The 19699-nt window shown below is 35.7% G+C and overlaps 1 protein-coding gene across 1 annotated transcript in view; it reads right to left on the reverse strand.

The window, feature by feature from the left end:
* Positions 1 to 394: 394 nt before the first annotated feature.
* Positions 395 to 19699, reverse strand: part of CSTF3 (cleavage stimulation factor subunit 3) — a 71534-nt gene continuing 52229 nt past the window's right edge. The window contains exons 9-21 of the mRNA XM_082844005.1: positions 18116 to 18193; positions 17159 to 17321; positions 15200 to 15309; positions 14465 to 14581; positions 14129 to 14203; positions 12587 to 12730; positions 12076 to 12178; positions 9228 to 9297; positions 6351 to 6546; positions 4038 to 4191; positions 3209 to 3303; positions 3005 to 3065; positions 395 to 2555 (exon numbers count right to left, since the gene is read on the reverse strand). Of these exons, the coding sequence (XP_082700131.1) occupies positions 2353 to 2555; positions 3005 to 3065; positions 3209 to 3303; positions 4038 to 4191; positions 6351 to 6546; positions 9228 to 9297; positions 12076 to 12178; positions 12587 to 12730; positions 14129 to 14203; positions 14465 to 14581; positions 15200 to 15309; positions 17159 to 17321; positions 18116 to 18193 (1569 nt within the window). The 3' untranslated portion in view covers positions 395 to 2352. The remainder of the gene's footprint in view (positions 2556 to 3004; positions 3066 to 3208; positions 3304 to 4037; positions 4192 to 6350; positions 6547 to 9227; positions 9298 to 12075; positions 12179 to 12586; positions 12731 to 14128; positions 14204 to 14464; positions 14582 to 15199; positions 15310 to 17158; positions 17322 to 18115; positions 18194 to 19699) is intronic.

Consider the following 19699-nt stretch of genomic DNA (forward strand, 5'->3'; position numbering starts at 1 on the left):
CAAAAGTGGTATATTTTTTCATTCTTTTCCAGTGGTACAATTTGATCAGTTTTATATTTACTAGGTAGCTATAACCTTTTACTTTACTATGTGTGGCAACATAGGTAAAATCTCTCGTTCGAAATTTAGTGCTAAAAGCCAGAGTTTGACTGATTTTTGTTTAGGGAGCATTTATGGTCCTTAAATTTTATCCAGTTCTAGAATTGTGGGGAGATGCTGTCATTGTTTTTATAAAGAGGAAAGATATGGATATCTCTTGGTAATTTCTCTGGGTCCAGCAATATGGATATATGAGAGACCTTGGACACGTAGGACTGGCTATATATACCATGAGAGTCTGCAGATAGATTTCCAAAAATAATTTCAGATTTCTAACATCATGCTACTTGTTCACTGTGTTTACAAAAGGAATTATCAAACATTCCGACAAAATCATACTAAAAACTAAAAGTTCATATATATATATATATATATATCAGGTAGAACATTAGAAAATATTTTCTTAAGAAATAATCCTTTTTAAGTTTAAAGGTCATATAATTTCTAGGGGAAAAAGTCTTAGAAATGAATGTAGTAGGAGCAGTTGTAATACACATAATGGCCTTAACAGTCCTTAGCAGCACTTTTCCCCAAGGTAGGTAGGGGCGTACGTGTGTGTTTTCTTATTACAATGCTAAAAAAAAAAAAAAAAAAAAAAGGCATTTTTCCATACTCAATCACGTGGCTTTCTTTTGTCACATGGGAACACTGTTACAGACCATTACAGGTATTTGAAACCATTTTGTCTTCTTCAATACACTACCCAAGATAGCACTTCAGGAAAGATTCCATATCTCTATATTTTTAAGTTTATGCTATATGGTACTACTTATGCCTTTCAGATTGTGTTGTTGATAACCATGATATTAAAAAAAAACCCACACAGCTTGAAAATGATACTTAGGAAGATAACAAAATCTGAAGTAGAGGCAGCTGACTTTGTTTTGAGGAAATTTTTCTCAGCTTCACTGGGAAAATACTGGAGACATATGCTTGTGATCAACTTAGGTAAATATGACCTTGCTATGTATAAATTTATATAAGAAAGTGATTCAAGATAACCTTTTATTATAGGTTTTATAGAAATATTTGAAGCTGATATTTAATAACACTTGAATTCAAATTCTAAATTGTGTACCCATTGTGCAAAGATTGTCTCTTTATAGCCTTCGTACTTTTCCTCTTATTTCCTTCCTTATTTTTAGCTTTTATTCTGAATCACAATCCTTAGGCTCAACTAGTTGTTGGTCTAGTTTTCTAGAAATGAGTCAAGAGGAGGTAACGTTGCTAAAAAAGAGCAAAACTTAATTCTTTTAATTTTTATGGTAAGTTTTTGCTCACTGTAGCTAGTTTTTGGTTACTCGGCTGTAGTTTCCTTTAATGCTGTCTTTGTTTAGCTGATGAAAAAAATGTTCTTGAATACTGAGCACTTTTTGAAATATATTTATGTGAGAGCAAGACAGTGAGTGGTTAAAGGAATTCCCATACTTATGTTGCTTTTAAGAGACATGAAAGATAAAATATCTCAGTTCTATCGCCCTCAGATTTAATTTGGGAAAAATGCATTCATATTTGAAGATTTCTAAAATGTTTAATTTGCCTCTTAAAAATGGATCTCTCATGTTTTCAAATAGTAGCAAAAAAGACCAGGAAAGGACAACAGTTAAGTATATATATAGTAAATACAGGATGACTTTTCCTTACATTGTTGACCTTTAGTTTTAAACAGTATTGGCTAAATAACGTAAGTAGCTATTTCAGATAAAATCTGAATGAAAGCAGCAGCAAGAGACATGACTTTTTGAGATCCTTTTATTTTCTAAAGGATTGTTTTTTAAAATTTTAAACTACAAAACCGATTCCGTACATTCTGCCATAAATAAAACAAACAATAAGGCAGGACTCTACATAAGCAAACCAAGAACAGCTGTTGTTTTCAGAAAATGTGATAAAATGCTTTACAATCATAAACCATCCAGTTTTTAAAATAAAACTGTTGAAAACCCCAAGTCTTCAAGTGGTGCATACAAGACACCCTTGAAGCGGGAACAAAATGTGGTTCTGCCACTTTGTACTCTTCTCACACTTTTGAAAACCTAATTTTTCTTAGAGCATAGGTCTGTTCCAAATCCTAAAATTCACATAGGTTGGTTGGTTTTTCTCAAGAAGCATATGAATAGAGGCACCAATGACAATACAACTTTGTTTCCAAGAACTTTGTAACAAAGCATTGTCTCTTTTAAACATATGACTTAAGAGGCAAAAGGAATCCTGGATAGGAGTTTTCTTTCTGAGGCAGGTTCTGTGCCTGCTTCACCGAATTCGCTTCTGCTGCCTTGCTCTGTAAATGTCATGAACAGGGGGAACGACAGCTCCCTTTTCCTCATCTTCGTCTGAATCTTCGTTGGGCCTTTTGACAGCCTTGGTGAGTACTGCATTACTTTCCACCGGGCCATTGCCTTCTACAGCTAGCTCTGGGGCTCCTCCAGTAATGATCCTCACAGCTTCTTCAACTGCTATTGAAGCAAAACAAAAAGGACTGTTGTTGGAGGATGTTTAAAAGTATGCTACTGTGAAGGAATATGTATGTACTACTTTGGATACTTTATAATTTTGTAGCCTCCTATTAGGAAATTCTGAGATAGTACTACTGATACTATTGAATAGTTAAATACAAAAAAGCTGCTGTTAAAATTAATAAAATTATTTTCATAAGCCAAACCTGATAGTGCATGTTCACATGAATAGAAAAGATACGCTTTTTATGATGTTTTTCTTAGAAGAATAAGAACATGAACAAGCCTCTCTGTACCAAAGAGATCCAAAGGATCCCTCCTAGGTGTCACTGTACTTCTGCAAGATGGCTAGCTAGTTTTGGAAACTTCAGTGCCAAAGAATGACAGTCTCTCCTGCCTAGGAAACAACAATGTGAATTCCACTCTAGTAACGGAGACTCATCACTTACTATTTGGTATCTTGCATCTTCGGAAAATTTCCATCAGTTCATCCACTTGTACAAAAGGACCCTGTTTTGACACAAAGAAAATTTAATCCCCAATAATCTGACAAAATAGCCCTACTTTGCATTTCCCATGATACAAGAGAAAAAGCACACAATTACTATAATTACCCATAGAGCAAATATCTATCATGAAAATAGTGAACAAACCTGGAAACAAATAGGAGGAGGGAGAAGTTTCATTAAAACAACTGCTGCAGGTGGTACTGGGAACACTCCACCGGGGACAGGGTGTAAGCCCGGAGCTGTAAAAGAAAGAAAAGTAGGAATCAAATGGGATGGAAGAGTTTCTGCACATGTAATGAACCAACATAAGTAATCTGTACATAAATTACTATGTACAAATAGTCATGTTGCTTTGTTCTGGACATCTTAAAATGTTTTTAGTGCTTTATATGTTTGACCAAACGCAAGTGGGTGAGACAGTGAAAGCAGTCTCAACCCCATGGCCACTGGGAGGCAGAAAAGTAAACAAGTGACTTTGCATAAGGCAACCCAGGCGCTGAGCTAGTCAGTTTTTGTCAAAGATCATGCCTAAGCCTCACAAGTCATTTTTTCAGCAATCCCATTTAAAGTCAGTTACACAGTAACATATTTAATCATAAGGGCCCTGTTCAAATAGAATCCAGAGAGGCTACTACCCATTAGTAAGTATAAACGATACCAAATAACATCACCAAAGTAAGTTTCCAGCTGTGCAGGTAATCTGTATGTAGCAGCATTTCTGAAAACTGTCTTAAGTATCACTGCCAAAATGGGTTACTGCAATCTGGATCAATGAGGTTTTGTTTTTTTCTTTTTTAAGACATTTTAAACTCATCTTGGTTCAAAGATTACAGCCAAACCACCTGTCATAGTGACCCTGAGTCTAATTATTAACCTACAATGGAAAGGTCACATTACTTTGCCCCCCACACCTCTCCAGTTAAACCAACAAACAAACTGAGGTCTCAGTACTGGATCTAAAGTCATGGCTTACGTGCTAAATGTCGTGGCTGAAATGGAATCATCTGCTGAGTGTCTGGTTTAGGGTATTCTGGTTTTCTATCCACTTCATCTTTCAGAACAGGCACTATAGAAGGAGCTACAACTGGGTCTGGAATTATAGCTGCTAGCTTAGCACGGGAGACATCCTGAAAATGCAGAACAGAAGAATCCTAAACCTGAAAAAGGGACTTATAGAGTATAACTGTGCAATTCTACAATCTTGAGGATACACGGTGAATAACTGGGTTAAAACCATAGAGAGAATGGAGAAAGATAAGCGAGAACTTCCATGACAGTAAAGGTTGTTAACAAGGAAAGCTAAAGGGCTGTAAAGACCAGTGTTAAGAATCATTAGACTCAGTGTCGCCAGGTGGGAAACTTGTAGGATAGATACAAGCTTTTGTAGGTAATACATACCAGGTAGAGGTGGGGTAATTTGGAAGAAAATCTGCGGTTTTAGATATTTTCCTGATAACTCCCTTCCACTAAAATTGAACATCATCTACCAGGTTCTCTAAGTGAAGAAGCTGGATTAAGTAAGGTGCTGTTTCATGAAACCTAACATAAAGCTTATCATCACTTACATTAGTTCATAAGATTTTGCTAATGAAATGAAAAATTACTCCCAAAATACTGTTATAGGGGGGAAGGAATGTTTGTTGAGCAACCACTATTTGTCAGTTTTTGCCATTTATTCCCTCTCTGAGGAGGCAAATAGTAACACCTCCATTTTACAGAAGAAGCTGACACTCAAAAGAGGTTCTGCTGTCTCCAATGTTAGATGGCTAAGAAGTAGAGGATTTGAGAGCACAGGCCTCTCTGACCTCACACCCATCCAGTCTTCTTTTCAGTGTCCCAGCAATGCGTGCCAGAGCTGAAAGCAACCCTCTGAGATATGTCAAAGGGAGCAACATGCTACCTCTTAAAGAGGCCCTATCCCAGAGAAGTTCCTCTGCTACAGGTAACCAGTGTCAATCTGTCTAAAACCAAAAGAGCCTCTTTTGCCACCATCAAGGGATATAAGAGAATTTCATATTCTCAAAGTTTGCTCATATGCATTTGGTGGCAGATCTAAATGAGTATGCCTACTGGGAATTACTTTTTTTTCTTTCTTTCCCTCTCTCACTTATGTGTGACACACAAAAGTATAATAATCCTTTCCAAATAAACAAAAGAACAGAAACGAATACAAGATGGAAAATTCATATTCAAGAAGTAGTTCTACTTAGTAAGATCTTTTCATTAACTTCCTTAATTTCCATTTTCATCTTGGCAAAGTTGAAATAGCCTAAAAATTCCACATAATCTTCAAATGTCTTTGGCTTTTCATTAAGAAGTAGTTAAACCAGAAGCAGAACCTGCTGATCCCTGAGCAGTAACCCCTTAGTTCAGAATAGGAACATGGGGCTGGCACACAACTGGAGCTTCCATTAATGAAAAGGTCTGAAGTTTATTTTAATCTGGTTTAGCCAGTGAGACCCAGGCTAAAAGAGGGCAGTGAGGAAATACAGAGTGATGGTGAGGAACATCCTAATGCCGGCTGGCTTAAGGGGACCAATCGAGGACTCTTGTGGATATAGCTTCCCTTTGGGCTTCCATCTTGGTCTGTCTTTGTTCACATGACACAGAAAAATCAAGAAATGATAGAACAATGGTCTTCTCAGAAAGGGCTATTTCTAGGAGTGTGTAAACATTAATCTTTCCCCTTGGCCTGAATGAGTTCAGGTTCCATATTTGTTTCCTTATGACTCAGTAGTCCAAACAGAAGAGTTCCATTCCTAAATAAGCTAATTTCCTAAAGGACCCCACTGAAGGAGCCCTGTTTTAAAGATACAAATCCTTCAAGGAACTTTATGGATTTAATAAGCTATAATGTTTCTTCATTATATCTACAAAATATATAGCAGGAATTACTATATATGATCTCCTGTCAAAACACACACATCAGTCTTAAGAGCTATTAGAGAAAAACTAACCTAAGTGACATTCAGATTTTCTTTTGTTTTTCTTCCTTCACCCACCTCCTCCATCTGCCCACAAGACATAAGATATAAGGCATTAACAATTTCCAGGAAAGAAAGTTTGTTAAATCTCATTTTAATTCTCATTTTGTTCAGTATTGTTGATAGTCAATATTTCACAAACCCAAGGAAAATCCCTGAACTTTTTTCTATTCTTCAAATCTATTCTAAAGCTCGATTAATTTCTATTTCAGAATTTACTTTAGAGTGAAGTTTATCCATGAACTATTCTAAAACATTAGGAAAGTAAAGACACTACACACATCTTGAGCCCAAGTACATACCTTATACCCAAGCGCTTTTAGTTCACTTGCAGAGCAAGGATATAAATCCATGAACTTGTATCTATCTACCAGTAAAGCTGTTTCTTTGCCTTCATACTCTTCTTTGAATGCTGTAAACCGTCTTTTCTCCACTTTGAGTATACTAGCTAGATCACCAATATTACTTTCAAAAGCTAAAAATCGGGCCCAGATTTCTCTGTAAGAAAATAAATATAATCAATACTTTACTATTCTGGGTTTGAGGCTTACAAAAAATCTTTAAGTTCCCTCCCTTTTTTTTTTTAAATTATACAAATCTCTCTTTTTGTTATTATAAAGATTTCCAAACTTCAGAAAAATATAGTAGTATAATGAATGCCTATATACCATAACCTAGATTTAATCATTATTAATACTTTGCCATATTTGCTTCATCTTGTTTTTGCTTAAGTATTTGAAAGTAAATTACAGTCATCATAACCCTTTACCCTAAATACTTTCATATTTAAGGCTTTTTTTTTTGAGTTTTTACTTATTTAGCATACCTTCCTATCCTTTGTGGCCAATAAGAGAGACATTTACACTAGAGAGAGTAAACTCTAGGTGGAAGAGTTGAAGAAGGAACCTAGACAGATTTCCAGTTTCTCCTGAATAATGTGGCTTCACCATTTTGGAGTCGCATGAATTAAAATGTAGAATACATTCTTGGGGCAACATATGAATAAAAATATATTTTGAAATCTAACATGCTCTCTATTTTTTCCCATTAATATGGATCGTTGGGGACAAATTTGTGCCTCACCACTTTTCTAACAGCCAAAATTAATTCTCTTAAGACTCTACTTAGAGAGTAAGTAGATATCAGTAAGGCTTACTTAATACTTACTTACTGATACTTACTTAAACATCAGTAAGGCTCATGCAGCTCAATATCAAATAAACAAACAACCCAGTCCAAAAATGGGCAGAAGACCTAAATAGACATTTCTCCATAGCAGATATACAGATTGCCAATAAACACATGAAAGGATCCTCAGCATCACTAATCATTAGAGAAATGCAAGTCTAAACTACAATGAGGGCTTCCCTGGTGGCACAGTGGTTAAGAATCCACCTGCCAATGCAGGGGACACAGGTTTGAGCCCTGGTCCAGGAAGATCCCACATGCCGTGCAGCAACTAGGCCCATGCGCCACAACTACTGAGCCTGCGTGCTTCAACTACTGAAGCCCACATGCCTACAGCCCGTGCTCCGCAACAAGAAAGGCCACCATAGTGAGAAGCCTGCGCATCGCAACGAAGAGTACGCACAACTAGAGAAAGCCCACACGCAGCAACGAAGACCCAACACGGCCAAAAATAAATAAATGAAATAAATTAATTAAAAAAAACTTAAAAAAAAATCTACAATGAGGTATCACCTCACACCGGTCAGAATGGCCATCATCAAAAAATCTACAAACAATAAATGCTGGAAAGGGTGTGGAGAAAAGGGAACCCTCTTGCACTGTTGGGGGGAATGTAAATTGATACAGCCACTATGGAGAACAGTATGGAGGGTCCTTAAAAAACTAAAAATAGAACTATTATATGACCCAGCAATCCCACTACTGGGCATATACCCTGAGAAAACCATAATTCAAAAAGAGTCATGTACTACAATGTTCACTGCAGCACTACTTACAATAGCCAGGACATGGAAGCAACCTAAGTGTCCATCGACAGATGAATGGATAAAGAAGTTGTGGCACATATATACAATGGAATATTAGCCATAAAAAGAAATGAAATTGAGTTATTTGTAGTGAGGTGGATGGACCTAGAGTCTGTCATACAGAGTGAAGTAAGTCAGAAAGAGAAAAACAAATACCATATGCTAACACATATATATGGAATCAAAAAAAAAAAGGTTCTGATGAACCTAGGGGCAGGATAGGAATAAAGACACAGACATAGAGAATGGACTTGAGGACACAGGGAGGGGGAAGGGTAAGCTGGGACGAAGTGAGAGACTGGCATGGACATATATACACTACCAAGTGTAAAACAGATAGCTAGTGGGAAACAGCTGCATAGCACAGGGATATCAGCTCGGTGCTTTGTGACCACCTAGAGGAGTGAGATAGGGAGGGTGGGAGGCAGACGTAAGAGGGAGGAGATATGGGGATATATGTATAGCTGATTCACTTTGCTATAAAGCAGAAACTAACACACCATTGTAAAGCAATTATACTCCAAAAAAGATGTTAAATAAATAAATAAATAAATGTCAGTAAGCACCTTTGTAGTAAAGTCATGCACTGAGTTCCTATTATATACTAGGTAGAGGACTATCACAAAATTCCTATACTGGTAGACATTATTGCTACTTGACAAGAACGTAAGGATTGGCAAGAGTGAGGAAATATGCCCAAGGTGTAGTTGCCTGAGCTGGAATTTGAACCCAAGACTCCAAAGCCTTACTACTTTCACTGTACCACTATACCATATTGTTCCTCCTGTAAAACTGACAGAGTCAAAACCATAAATCAGGGATATAATTTGTCAAACAAATTTTCATTTTGTCAGAGTCTTTGCTCTCGAGTAAGAAGTAAATATTTCAGAACTCTTCTCTAGTTTGTTCATATAAATTTCTAGGGATATATAGCAAGGTATATTAAAATATTTAATAATAAATTGCTAAGGCATCTCTCAAAATAATCCTAGTCAGTATGCAAAAATTTTTTTTAACAAATCTTAAACAGGTATGAAAATATGGCAAGGCAGGCATTTGTAAATTAAGCTTCAAGAGAGAAGGGAAATTTCTCCTGGAATGTATAGTCACAACAAGCAAATGTTCATCCCATAGACCACAATTCAAATATTAGAACCCGACCAGTAAGTTTTCAAAATGGCTTACCCAGACTTCTCAGGTGGAAGACTTCCAGATGTTAAAACTCGTTCAAACAAAACTCGAGTATTATTGTCCTCTAGGATATTAAAGAAGATTTAAAATATTTTTTAAAATTCAGTTTTATAATTAAACAATGCATTATCTCATTTAATCCTCACAAAAATCCTATGCAGAGAGATCTAACTATTATCACACCCAATATTTATAGATGAGGAAGCTTGAGGTTCAAAAAGATGAAGTGAGTTGATGTGGCTCACAGTTACTGAGTAACAGAGCCATAACTAGAAGCCAGGTCTTTTTACCTCTAGTTTAGCCCTCCTTCTATAGTATAGTGTAGTTGTAATGTCAAACAATTTATAAGTGTGATATCCGAATCGGGTATCTCATTTTTTTTTAAATAATGAAAATTGCATACCTGTTGACATTATAAGCATCAAACTATTGATATTTTTTAAATACACTGAATGTGGAGGATGACAAGCTCAAATTTAGATATTTGATTTTCTTATTTTGCAGTACCAGGACTACTCTATATTTAACTACTTTAAATTCTTATATAGGTACCATATCTAGATTGGTAGATAAATATGCAAATGGAAAATGAATAAGAATGGTCACCAGAGGTGGATTAAAATTTAAGAGTCTCGGGAGGTCTGTAGTTGGAAGTGGAAAATGACACTTCTTGCTAAGCTCTAAGGGATCTATTAAAATTTAAGAATCTAGTAGTAAATTTACTAACACTCTTTGAACTGCATATTTTAAATGGGTGCATTTATGGTATATAAATTATGCCTCAATAAAACTGTTCAAATCCAACAGAGTAGTTGGCTTTTACTGCCGCAGGGCAGTTATTCAGTTTTACTACATGTCCATAATATGCAAAGTCAAACCAAGAGATTACATGTATTGAACCAAAGAAGATGGCACCATATTCATGCCTTTCATCTTCAACTTAACATACTGTACTTAAAGAAATAAGTAAATCCTGCATTTTATTCTTTTAGCTTTATTCCAAGCTTTGCTCCAGACACATTTTTTGCCATTCCACATAACTTTCCACTGCTTATTACATGCTGTGTTCTCCTGGAATAATGCATTTTCCTGTATCTTTAGGAAAACGATTACTTATCCTTCAAGACCCATCTCATGCTGCCTTCTCTCACCCTCTAGAACAGCACTATCCAATAATTTAAATTTGCTGCTAGCCACATTTAAAAGAATAAAAACAAACAAAAACAAACAAAAATAAAAATATAAAAACAGGTGAAATTAATTTTAATTTATTTTATTTAACCTAAATATCTAAATTATCATTTCAACATGTAATCAATATGAAAAATTATTAAGATATTTTACATTTCTTTTCTACTATCTCTTTGAAGTCAGTATGTATTTTAACTTACACCACATCTCATTTTGGCCTAGCCACAATTCAAGGGCTCGAAACTTAGTAGTCTAGTGGCTACCATAATTGCATAGCACAGCTCTGGAACTTAGATTACACGCTCCTCTCTGTGCTTCCAAAGTAATTCATTCAGGGCTCTATTACAGAATTTAGCACATGCTTTTCATGACTGCCACCATCAGCTTAAATAGTTAACATTTATTGTATGCTTACCACATTCCATATATAAGTCAAATACATGCAAAAGTTCATTTAATTATCTCAACAGTCCAATGAAAGGTACTCTTATTATAACCATTCTGCAGATGAGAAATCTGAAACACCATTATACACCTAACCCCAGAATTTATGCCACAATTAAGAATCAAATGATGATGCAATTATGTTTACACATCTGATTTCCCCAGGAGAATACTCTGAGGGTAACAGTGGAGTCCTGTTCTTGTATTTCCAGACCTTACTAACCAAAGCTACTGAATAAATGATGGGTTGATGAATAAACAAACTAAGACACTGATTTTAGAAGATGATAATGCTGACATCAGAGTTCATCCTCAATTTTAGAGTAAAATATTGTACATCTTAGTAACTATTCTAAAAAATCAAGCAAAACAATATAAAACTGGTAAGGAACATTCATTTCATACAAGAAAATTATATGAAAATTTTCTTTAGCCTCAGCTCAAAAGTCTTAAATGCTCCACTGTCTCACTTTTTGGAGTTAAGTCCTTTTCCAGAGAGTAGAATCACTAAGCTGATTCATGTTTAAGTTTTATTCTTTTCTACTATTTAGGTATACAGAATGCTACATTTTTCTAAAATATCATTAAAATCACTAATATTTACCTGTGATATCTAATTTACATCTAATTATTTACATGGCACATAATTTCATATTTCTTTCTTAAATCAGTTTTTAAACCAGATCATTTTTAGTCAAGAAATTACATATCCTGGACTGTGGTTAACTACACTAAATAAGATACATACATAAAAATAAATACAGATCCTCTAGCCTAGTGCCTGGTATAAGGGAGGAACTCAATAAAAGATGGTCATTATTATTACAACAAAATAGGAAAATAAAGATGCTTATAAACATAATGTTTCCTTTGAAATATCTTCCCCAGTAGCCTCAAAGCAGTTTACTACTTGGGCATCTTTGAGTTTTCGTGGCTAGAGATTTGTGGCTTTACCCTATTACTGTTGGGACTTTGATGCTAAATTAAAGACCATTCTGCAGAATCAAAAGGCGTCAACCATTATACAATAAGTGTAAATTCATAGTTGACAGGCCACAAATATTTGAGTGCCTATCAAGTGCCTGGTTCTGGTGTGATGACAGAATATAATACACTTGAGAAAGAAAAAAACCCAGCAACATAATTTCAGAGAATGACATTGATGGTTTAATATTAAGTAACCATTACAGATCTAGAATCTACTTACCATTGAGGTGAGAAAGATAGTCAATATAGGCCAGGACATATTCTGGAATGTCTCCATATTTCTTTAGCCCCAGCTCAAAAATCTTAAAGGCAACAGATTTGTCCTAGAAGTAGAGAGGAAACTACTGATTTCCATGCAGTGTCAGACAAGATACTCAAAGAATATTAAAACTATAACATCTAAATATGACAAGGTATATTAAGAATTAAAATGGAGATTAAAATTATGTTAAGTAAAAATTACAGAGCTAAAAACCATTCAAGGGGATTCAGATTCATAAATATGGAGTTTAATAAGGTATAAACTAACAGGCAGAGTAGCCCCCACTCACTGCAGCTGGAGAAAGCCCGCGCTTAGCAAAGAAGACCAACGTGGCCAAAAAACCAGATAGATATAAATAAATAAATAAATAATAAAACTTAATGACAGAAATTAGGACTGCCTTTCTTTTAATTAATTTATCTCATATGAAGGAAATTATTTTATCTTTATATTTTATTTGAGGACTTACCTTACTACAATAATACTCCATGAGTGCTGCAGTAACATAGACATGGTGGCGGGTTCTGGTATCTTCTCTTGCTTTTTTAAATATCATTCTTCCAGATTTAATACCTTCTGCTCTTCTTGCAAATTTCATATATTGGATATATACCTACACAAAAAAAGTATTTGTTTTCTACAGACTAGGCAAAACGTGAACCCTGTAGCATCCCATACAGGTTCACCTTACTTCAGTACTAACACGTTTTGCTGTATAAGGAAGCAAATTTGAATACTTGAGAAATAAAAAAGATTATAGATAGTGTACTATTTAAATCCACAAGCAAATTTTTTCTGGTATTAAAGATGTGCAAATTAATATTTTAATTGAGATATAATTCACATAGCACAAAATTCACCCTTTAAATGTAAATTTAACGATTTTTAGTATGTTCACAAGGTTTTGCAGTCATCACAATTATCTAATTCCAGAACATGCAAATTAAATCTTAAGGAAGGAATAAAAGTGAAAATACTAGAAAATGCTAGTATTTCTTGATTTATTACTTTTAAAAGCCCACTACTCTATTTCCTAAAGACCATATAATGTAACTTTATTGATAAACTATTTGAGTCATTTTATACTTAGCACCTACAGAGTGCCCAACACATGATGAGTATGCAATATTTGTTCAATGAAAAAACATCTCTGGACTGTACACAGGGTGACTATGAGCAGGGTCCTGATTTGCTCAGTTTTGATGATGTCAAACTACATTGCCCAGTTTAGACAGATGAATAGATGGATGAATGAACTATGAGTTCCTTGAGGAAAGGAATTTTACTTATGTGTCATTATACTGCTGGAATCTAGCACAGTGCATAGCACAGATCAGTTTGCTAAATGTATTTTAAAATGATGACTAAATGCAAGCAATTAGAGCAGTGGAATCCCATGATAAACAGACAAAAAAAGGAGTATAGCTGTAGTTGACTTGAGGCAGAGGGTCTAGAGCCCCACGCATTGGCCCCTCCCCTTCCCCTCCCACTGAAAGAGCTCTGCTGCACTTTTGCAGAAATTCAGGGCTTTGAAAACCACAATTACAGAGTTGAATTCAGGATAAAGTGAGTTCTTGTCCAACTGCTTCCCAGAATGTTGGTTTCTCCTGCCTCCATTTATTTAAAAAGAAATATTTATTAAGCAACAATTATGTGGTATTCAAGCCATGCTCACAAGGAAGGTGTTAGAGAAAGCCCCACTGTGGCTGGTTCATAGCGCTGCACTTACAAACAACAACAGAAGAAAAGAGCAGAGAGCAGATCTGCAATTGTCGGGCTGGGAGACAGGGAAGGGGAGACTACAAGGGGGTCACATGAGGGAATTTCTGTGGGGTGATTGAAGTGTTTTGTATTTTAATTGTGATGGTTGTCCCATAACTCTATGTTATTGGTCAAGATTCATAGAACTAACAATTCAACAAAAACAGTGAATTTTACTTTATGTAAATTAATTTATTTTTAAATTAAAGCAGACTGCAAAAGTGGGAAAGAGACTTGTAAAGTTACTTACCAAGGTGGGGTCAATATCCTCAATTGCCAGAAGTCTGTTATATATACTGTGAACTTTCTCATACTTCATGCGACTCTAAGGTGGTAGAGAAGAAGTGGATATAAATATATATTCATAAACAAGCAGCATTTGAGCTCTGAGGAATCCAGAGGCTGCACCCCACAAAGGCATCTGCTTTGAGCATAAATATATAATGAGCTAAGGACTAATAACTGTTCATTCTGCATTATCTCTGTCTTCCAAAAGTAATATGCCTGGCAAAGAAGCAGCCAGAAAAAAATTCAGTGCTGCAGTAAAAAATCCAATTACAAGAAAGTTCTAAATATTTTAACTCACCTCTTCATAATCTGCATATGCAAAATAAAGAAGCATATTCTTCTTTAATAAAGTGCTTATGGCTCTTTCATATATATTAGCAGCTTCATCACTAAATAATTTGGCATTATTCATATCCTAGGAGAGAAAAAAGAAAGCTCACTTACAATAATTTCAATAAAGCTGAAAGAGAATAAAACACACACTCATATGTTTATACCTATGGACACATGCATTTCTGGATTCTTAAGAAATCCTAGGGACTTCCCTGGTAGTACAGTGGATAAGACTCTGTGCTCCCAATGCAGAGGGCCCAGGTTCAATCCCTGGTCAGGGAACTAGATCCCACATGCATGTCACAACTAAGAGTTCACATGCCACAACTAAGGAACCCTCCTGCTGCAATTAAGGAGCCCACGTGCTGCAACTAAGACCCGGTGCAACCAAATAAATAAATAAGTAAATAAATATAAAAAAAAATTCCAAAGACTTTTTCCATTATTTTAACATAAAGAAGAATCATAGAAGTACTCTAAATGATTCATCACTTTAATACATTAAAGAAGAGCCACTATATTTTAATTCTGACTAAGGTAGTCTAATCATATAAGAGGGTCACTAAGATTCATAGTGACATAAGATTAAAATTTTCAATACCTACACTTCATTACCAAAATTCAGTGCTATACTTTTAGCAAATTATTGCTATATCAAAACCATGAAAAGACCAAAAGGGAGAAACAAATAAATACTCACCCCTTTCTCTGCTAACAGTTTACTTGACTGCTCAAGATACTGGGCAGCTTCATACCAAATATCAGGGTGATGGCCCAGCACAAGCAGGCACTGTTCATAAGCAAACATAACTAAGGGAAGACATTTGCAACATTCAATTAGAATAAATATTATTTACAAAACTATCAATATAAGCATCACAACTCAATTTTTAGGCTAAGAGCCCTCAGTAATGAATGATAATTGGAAATAAAAAAACTTTAGTGATTTCTGGCATTATCATCCACCCAAACCCCATCCATTCATCATTTATTAAATTAATATTTATTGAGTACCAACTATATGCTAGGGAATGTGAAAGACACTGTGAATATACCAGTAAATAAGACTTCCTATACTCAAGAAGTCTGCAGTATAGTGGGAAGATCGATATTAAGAATGCAGTTATGGTAAGTGATAAGTATTATGATGAGGAAAGTAGAGTGTACTCTTGAAACTTACAGCACCAGGACTTAACATAGTTTAGAGACTCAAGAAAGGTTTCACTAAGGAACTGATATCTAAGTGAAACCTGAAGAAGGGGTAGAATCTGGTCAGATGAGAGAGTAAGTAGAGGCAAGAAGGACAGGAGTAGATACAAAAATGGTGTAGGCAAAGGAAACAGTACTTGCAAAGGCCTCCAGCTGAGAGAGCAAGGCAAGATTGAGGAATTTTTTTTTTTAAGTTCCAAATTCTAGTTCTGACAGTGCCAGAGTAGTCTGTATCAGACTAACTCTCCTGAAAAAAAAAAAAATCATAAACTGAAAAATACAAAAAGCAACTGTTTAAAGGCACTAGAGAATGACCAAAAGAAAAAGAAACTGGAGAGGACTGAGCCTTTAAAAAATTGGAATCATACTAGGTGAGATATATATTTAATATGGCTTACAAGTACAAACCCCTATGTGTATAGTTCTGGGATAGCTAGAACTCAAGCCAAATGCTGAAGTCTTACTGGCTTGAGGTAAGTAACATGGAGTTCTGGGTTACAAGAACAGCTGGAAATTAAGGGGGAAGATCCCCCAAAAGAGAGCCACAGAAGGTGGAGGCTGAAAATCTGGGCCTAATGCCCTCAAATCTTCAACTGACTCTAAAATAGACATACACAGGAAAGAATACAAACAGCCAGAGCAGAAAGCAAAGCTGAAAGAGCTGGATAGATATCTCATCAGCTGCCCACTGTAATGGAGACCAAGTCTGGAATCTGAGTCCCATCAAGTTAAGAGAGTCTGAGTAAACACCTTGAACTTTCCATTATAACTTGGGAGTAAAGACTATATCCCAGGACTAAGAGATTTACTGTGAGATGAAGGCCACTAACAGAGACTCATCCTAACAGTGTAAAACCAAGCCTCCACAAGGTCCAGGAGACCTGCCAGTAATTTAACTCCTTGCTAAAAGAAAACTCAACATTCTTCAGAGGAAGATAACAGAATCTAGTCTTTACTATGTATCATTTACACATCTGTACAATGTCCAAAAATTTTTTTTAAATGTCTAGACTTGTGACGAAACAAAAAATGTCAAGAGGAAAAGAAATCAACACCACAATGGCTCAGATGTTGGAATTAGCAGACGAGGATTTTATAACTAATGTTATAAAAATGTTCAAGGATATAAAGAAAAAGATGGTATTGGCCATGGAATCTTAACAGAAAAAGGAAAACTATAAAAAACATAAAAATTTCTAGAATGGAAATTTATACAACTGAAAAGTAGAATATTTGAAATGAAGAATTCACTAGATGGGCTCACCAGCATATTGGATATGATAAAGCAAAGGTCAGTGAACATGGAGACAGATCTATAGAAATTACTGAATCTGAAGAACATAAGAGAAAAAAAGACTGGGAGTAAAAAACAGCCTCGGTAACCTATGGGATAATATCAAGTGGCCTAACATACACATAATTGGAGTCCCAGAAGGGTTAGTCTTGTTACCTCTTTTAGTTATAAGAGTCTGATCTTCTGTACGAAGAGGGTTGCTCTTTTCCCACTGTATGTATTTCTTCCACATATCTACCTGCTGAGCTTCTTGAGGAGTATTCTGAGGAGGCACTGAGGGAGCATTGCGGTCCAAACCTTTCATTACTGTCTCATATTCCTAGACAACAAGTATTTAGAATTCTGTGGTAAGCTGAGGAACAACTCAGATGTATGAAATGGAGTTGATCTGTTTGGAATACTTTGTTCAAAATACCTAGTTTTTCCAAATACTACTTTGTTAATATAACCTAAAAACTATTTAAGAGCAGGAATAAAGATAACAGAAGATTACCTACCCAAGAAGAGGTTCCCAGGACTGGGTGAACAGAACAGCCCTGGGCCCTCTCTGGAGGTGATCTAGGAAGTCACTCTTCAGGACAGAAGAGCTGACAGATCAACATGACTGATGATCTGGTGGCACTGTTACTGCCACCTTTGGAGAAATTATCTGTCTTTTAAAATTTCAATAGTTCATAGTCTAGGCTATTTTCCCTAACTTCTAACAGTGTCAACGAATGGAAAGTTATGTACACAAGACAAAACTCGGTCCCTGATAGCTATGTCATTAGACCACAGATTATTACAGTATTCGGATATGTATGAGCCGACAGGAGGGATGGATAACAACTACTTGATCAATTCTAGGTAGAACTTTGTCTCTATGACCTCTGTTTCTATATTTTAAAAAATAATTTCTTCCAAACTTGATTTATTCTATTTTGTCCTTTAACATGTCTGTAAAGAGGTATTTTGCTTCAAATAATCACCTGCTCAGACAACGTAATTAATTGTCATTAGTTAAGACTGCTAATGATTGAAAATATTAAGAGTAATACCAGATAGGGAAAGCGCCTGTATAAATAACATACTCACAACAAACAATATAGTAAGTGTCCTGATAGAATTCCATACCTTTGCTACCCGCCTAGCATTCATGTAATCCCTACTCCGATCTTCAATCATTTTTTTAGCTAAATGAATATTGATACCCTAAGGAAAAAAAAAAGAAAAATGCATATTATTTGAAAATTAAATATATTTTAATGTTAGCATAATATAGTATATTCATTTGCTAAATTACTTTAAAGTGTTTAAGAGGTTTTTGGTTAGTAAAATAAAGGTTTGATCACATTATATGCTTAAGAGATGAAGGAGGATCTGCCTATGTGTTATGAGATGGCAGTAAGTTTCCATATGTCAGGAATTTCTAAAGAGAGGGAATGATTTGGAAAGGACCAATTATTTCACATAAAATTCTACTAATAAAGAATGATATACAGGACCTCCCTGGTGGTGCAGTGGTAAGAATCCATCCGCCTGCCAATGCAGGGGACATGGGTTCAAGTCCTGGTCTGGGAAGATCCCACATGCTGCAGAGCAACTAAGCCCGTGCACCACAACTACTGAGCCCGCGTGCCACAACTACTGAAGCCTGCATGCCTAAAGCCTGTGCTCCGCAACAAGAGAAGCCACCGCAATGAGGAGCCTGCGCACCGCAACGAAGAGTAGCCCCCGCTCACTGCAACTAGAGAAAGCCCGTGCGCAGCATTGGAGACCCAATGCAGCCAAAAATAAATATATAAATAAAATAAATTTTAAAAAATAAATAAAAAATAGGGCTTCCCTGGTGGCGCAGTGGTTGAGAGTCCACCTGCCGATGCAGGGGACACGGGTTCGTGCCCCGGTCCGGGAAGATCCCACATGCTGCGGAGCGGCTGGGCCCGTGAGCCATGGCCGCTGAGCCTGTGCGTCCGGAGCCTGTGCTCCACAACAGAAGAGGCCACAACAGTGAGAGGCCCGCGTAACGCAAAAAATAAAAAAATACAAATAAAAAATATAAATAAATAAATAAATAAATAAATAATAAATACAGAGGTAGCAAGGAGACATAAACATTATCATTCATGCCGAGTAGTTCTCAAAGAGTAGTCCAAAGCTTCCTGTTTCCCAAGATCCTTTCAGAGGATCCATAAGATCAAAACAATTTTCAAACAATACTAAGACATGATTTGCCTCTCTCACAAATATACAGTGGAGTTTTTCAGAAGCTATGTGACATTCAACAGCATAGCAGATAGAATTTAGAAGCAGATATGAAAATCTGTCTTCTATTAAGCTAAATACCAAAGAGATTTGCAAAAATATTAAATAATGCCACTCTTCTCACTGAATTTTTTCTTATTTTGGAAAATATTTGTTTTAATACTATTTATGTTAAAATATAAGGAGTCTACTACTGTAAACTTTAAATGAATTAATAAATATCTTGAAACTTTCTCAGTTTTAATTCCAATATGCTAAATATTCATAGGTAAAAGCCACATTAAAATTAAAAGTTCTTTGCGGTCTTTAATACTTTTTAAAATCCCAAGACCAAAATGTTTGAGAACCACTGCTCATGCCTATGAGGGAACAGTTTCAATACCCTACATAGTTCTTCCAAATCACAGTGGACATGTGAGGAACTTTCTTTTAAAGATAGAGCTTACTTGGCAT

The sequence above is a fragment of the Leucopleurus acutus genome (assembly GCF_964270905.1).
Source record: "Leucopleurus acutus genome assembly, chromosome: 8".
NCBI lineage: Eukaryota > Metazoa > Chordata > Mammalia > Artiodactyla > Delphinidae > Leucopleurus > Leucopleurus acutus.